The sequence below is a fragment of the Pseudochaenichthys georgianus genome, chromosome 6, assembly GCF_902827115.2.
Source record: "Pseudochaenichthys georgianus chromosome 6, fPseGeo1.2, whole genome shotgun sequence".
Classification (NCBI taxonomy): Eukaryota; Metazoa; Chordata; class Actinopteri; order Perciformes; family Channichthyidae; genus Pseudochaenichthys; species Pseudochaenichthys georgianus.
In genome coordinates this window covers 30814563-30819038 of record NC_047508.1, presented here as the reverse complement: position 1 = coordinate 30819038, position 4476 = coordinate 30814563, and the positions used below count along the sequence as shown (strand labels likewise).

Genomic DNA, 4476 nt, shown 5'->3' with positions numbered 1-4476 from the left:
ATGGACGCATGAGGAATCTGTGCAGCAGTCTGATGAGGACTTCTGCTACTGCACGGCTCAAATTGAATGCAAATCAGTTTTATTTATACATCATGCCACTTAAAAGCTTTACAACCTGTACATCATACAATAATAGTAATCTTTCTTAAAACAGTCAAGGAACTATTTAAGCTGAATTAAATAAGGTGTAGGAATTATATAAATTACCTTCGACGATGATAGTGAATTGTGCAAATTTGTATGTGCAATAATTATTATTATTATTAATTAGAGACACTTGTTAGATTAAAACCAGTCAGACAGTCCGTGTCTGTACTGTAAATAATATAAATAGGTATGAATTTGAATGAGAAATACAATGTAGATATGTTAAGGTATATTGTTTAATGTACGATAAAAGAAAGTTCCCAATACACAACATTACATTGGTAGAACTTTACTTTACCCCCTTTTTAGGACACATATTACATAAACATTTAACACACTGTAATACAGCTGCCCCTTGTGTAGGATCAGTGTTAACGAATAAAAGCATGGACCTGAAACAATATTATCTTATGATATTATTAACTGTAATATACATATAATCATTGGACACTGCAGTCACTGTTGAGCGGTAATGTTGCTGCCCCTTGTGCTGAATCTCCTAGCAACAGAAACATGTTTACCTTCAAACTACCCGAAGGCAGAGAGGTGAACAACAACCTGGAGATGCAGGTATGTCTCAGAAGCTTTCTTTTTTATCTAAGATAATTTGTATTTGGTGTATATATAGAAATCTGTAGCTGTACTGCTGTGCTGTGAACTTTTTCTCCTCTCTCAAACCGCATGTGATAGAGGGAGCACTTATTGCAATATTATCTACAGACTCAGTAATCACTTCTTGAGAAAGCTTGTGTTTCTGTCAAACCTAAAAACAAAGGAGTTACACTTTGTTTGCTGCTTCTGTTTGTGGTTACAGCGCTGAGCACAAGCCCAGAGGATTTTTGTCATCCATCACTTTTTTTGTCACTGAGGGTTTCCATTACAGCAGTCACAGATGGCTGCGCAGGGGAGAATGGTCATGCCGACAGGCAGCAGGGGACGACCGACCAGAAACAAACTACAAAATACTTCTTATGGTGAGCATGATGAGGGGGGCTCTTTTATCACAAGTTAAAGGACCCTGTCAGAAAGTCTCAGAGTATACATAAATAACCAGTGGTGGACGAAGTACTTAGATCTTGTACGTAACTAAAAGTATTTACACCACCTTGTAGAAATATCAAAGAAAAGTCAAAGTCCTTAGTCAAAAGTATTGGCATCAAAATATACCTAAAGTACCAAAAGTACCAAAAAGTAGCTTATTTTCACTTTATATATATTTTGTATATGAACCTGCTAGTTTTTTTCTCTAGTATTTGCTTCAAAACTGAAGTGGACTACTATGGACTAAAGTGTAAAGGCACAGACAATAAAAAGTACCTCTAAATTGTACTTAATTACAGCTATTGGGTAAATGTAGGCTACTTTTCATCACTGCAAGTAACCTGTATTAAACTGATTCTCAAGGCCAATACTTGTACCACTGTCTCAGTGCCAGGCACTGCAAACTTCTCCTCTTACCTCGGACATCCCAGAGAGACGGGCTACACATCAAATCAGAGACCAGTCATATTCTACAGGCCCAGTTTGGACCACATTGATAACCCTCAATTTGGGTAAGTGCCAGGGCAAGTGAAGACAATTCAAATTAAATGTAATGCTTGATACTTAATTGTAATAGCACTGGTTGTTGTGTGTTTGCTTTCTTGTAAACCAACTTCCTGAAGTGATTCAATTGACTGTGAAATCCCCACTGTCATGTATAAAACAACTGTTCCTCTCTAGCTTCAAAAAGCTTGTCTCCTCAAACGCAGGTGTGTTGTTTTTGTCCTCAGACTCCTGTTATCTGACAGTTTCACGACTCAGACTAAGCAGCACTACCAGCCTCACGTCCGGTCTGACTGCTGGGGGTCTTTACCAAACCTCATTAACAAACCCAGAGACAGCGGCTTCTACCAGCTGAGGATTCACCCAAAGGCAGAGACTGTGGAGGAAGAGGTGAAACACAGAAAGATAACAACGCCTGAGATGTTGAGATATGTCAAACATGCAAAAGTTTTGAGAATGTAATTACTAATTGTCTGCTTTGAATATTTTCCCTCAGACAGAATACCAACAATGTTTTGTACCACACTGTCAAACACCAAAAGGTAAAATGATAAAAATGTTAGTTATATATAAATATAAGATTTATAAGGTCTTCTTTAATGTCATTTGTGCTTTTACTTGAGTGCAGTTTGGAGTTTGTTTGTAAATGCATTTAGAAAGCACTTCCTCTAGTCTCACAGAACCGTGTGACTGTGGCTCCAAGAGGAGAGAGTGGTTTCACGGAGGGAACAAACCTACAACTCAACACATTTCAGGACAAAACCTGCATGGTAAGTCTGGTAAATTGTCAAATGTATAAATTATTATTATTATTAAGTATTACTTTTCTTTATATGTAATCACACTATAGGTTCAACATTTATTTAAAATGTGTGGTCCGTCTTTATCCAATGTGTACATTATTCTCGTTCAGGTTGAACCTCTCCAGACTCACACAGTGATGACAAATGACTTCATTCGGCCGTCATTTCCGCAGGTTGACCCACAGAACTTACATGTATCCACTCTGACACAATCTTTTGAAAGAATGCAGTTTGTAGTATCATTTTCCAGAAGCCATGACTTTTAACAGAATCTTTCTGTGCTTGTGTTTGAGGGCACTGAGGCGAGACCGAGCGTTTGCAGCAGCCATTTCTCTCATAAAACAGGATTCAATCGAGTTGCCATCCCTCCTTTGACCTGCCGAGTCAGTATTGATCTGCTTCCAGTCAGCTGTAGATTTGAATGTTATCCCTTTTAACTTTAACCTGCCTCACTCTGCTCTTCCAGGCCTCCCGCGTGCCCTCGCCACAGACTAAAAGCAATGCACCAACTGCTAAGACCATTGGAAAAAAGGTTATACATTTGTATATTTTATACAATATAACCTCTGTGAGATATTTGTTGTTTTACCATGTTGTTGTGTTTTCTAGGAGCCAACAGGGTGTATTCTCAATGCTCCAAACAACCAGGCTTTGCCTACGACACCTTTTGATGGTTCACACTTTAACACACATTATAAAAGCACGTAAGTGTGTTTAAACTGTTCAGATATTGCCAATCTATGTTGCAAATGTATTATCTTTTCAATTTACACACGGCATCTATTGCACGTCTGTCCGTCCTGGGAGAGGGATCCCTCCTCTGTTGCTCTCCCTGAGGTTTCTCCCATTTTTCCCTTTAAACTGGGTTTTCTTTGGAAGTTTTTCCTTGTACGATGTGAGGGTCTAAGGATAGAGGGTGTCGTATTGTCATACTGATATTCTGTACACACTGAAGACCACTGAGACAAATGTAACATTTGTGATATTGGGCTATATAAATAAACATTGATTGATTGATTGATTGAATCTTAAAGATTCAAGTTTGATTTGATGACATGTCCACATTATATTCCAGGTTCTGTCATGATGCCAATTGGGAAAAGTTTAAATCTGGCCACACTAGTGCAGGAATCGTCAGCGCAAAAATGGACAACGGCTACAATCGTCGGGACACGGACAGGTACATAAACAATCTCCACACATAAATTCCCATAATGCAAATGTTCCCTTTACTCAAATGACCTGCTTTTATTTCACAGATTCATGTTGAGGGGTTGGATCTTGGAACACCTAGATGGGACCTGCAAGACTTATAATAAAATGTGGTTCTCTGGTTAACACATAACTCCTGGTGATTTGTGCTGTGATTTGAGTAAGAACCATACCCGTATTACATATCCTTGTAATTAAATCCTGAAATCCTTTATCACTACACTGTCTGTGTTGTTATACAATAGTCCTGTCTAAAAGTGGCAAATTCTCATCTCTTTGTGAAGTCCTTTTTGTGTGAGCTGCCAGTCAGACAAATGTGTGAAGTAGTGAGTGGTGTGAAAGCCAAAGAGGAAGAGAAGGTGATGATGCTTTGTCTTTGACTGTCTGGCTGTCACTGACCTACAGAGAATGAGAGTGTAAACTAATGAGCAAAATAATTATACTCAGACTCAGAGTATATGGCACAGACTCCCATCCACGTCTGCTGTGTGTCAAACTGTTTTTCCACCTACTGCTGCGGAGCGAGCAGCCGAGCACAGGCCGAGGAGGAGGATCGAGTTCCTAAAAGCGTAACATTATGGGTTGTATACTGTATCTCCATACTATACACCAACTGTGGGAAACTCTCAGCGGTTTTACATTGTCGATGCAAGTCTAATGAATCAATCAATCAATGTTTATTTATATAGCCCAATATCACAAATGTTACATTTGTCTCAGTGGACTTCACAGTTTGTACAGAATATCAGTATGACAATCCTAATAAACA

At 38.8% G+C, this 4476-nt stretch overlaps 1 protein-coding gene across 2 annotated transcripts; it reads left to right on the top strand.

Annotated features, from left to right (window-relative positions):
- The first annotated feature begins 633 nt into the window (after positions 1 to 633).
- On the top strand, positions 634 to 3840 carry saxo4 (stabilizer of axonemal microtubules 4). Of its 2 annotated transcripts, none has more exons than XM_034085936.1 (12): positions 634 to 717; positions 962 to 1121; positions 1577 to 1700; positions 1920 to 2082; positions 2189 to 2234; positions 2365 to 2462; positions 2606 to 2668; positions 2789 to 2878; positions 2962 to 3027; positions 3105 to 3199; positions 3571 to 3675; positions 3755 to 3840. In XM_034085936.1, the coding sequence occupies exons 2-12, from the start codon at positions 1040 to 1042 to the stop codon at positions 3831 to 3833; spliced, it is 1011 nt and encodes a 336-aa protein (XP_033941827.1). In that variant the 5' UTR covers positions 634 to 717; positions 962 to 1039; the 3' UTR covers positions 3834 to 3840. The 2 variants fall into 2 exon arrangements, with proteins under 2 accessions (XP_033941827.1, XP_033941826.1); XM_034085935.1 differs by having other exon boundaries at positions 669 to 717; positions 1031 to 1121.
- Positions 3841 to 4476: the final 636 nt, after the last annotated feature.

Bases quoted from the DNA above. Each gene is read 5' to 3' on its own strand.
- saxo4 (XM_034085935.1), top strand. The intron at 2,083-2,188 runs GTGAAACACAGA...ATTTTCCCTCAG, and splicing joins CAGAGACTGTGGAGGAAGAG to ACAGAATACCAACAATGTTT. The intron at 2,235-2,364 runs GTAAAATGATAA...CACTTCCTCTAG, and splicing joins ACACTGTCAAACACCAAAAG to TCTCACAGAACCGTGTGACT.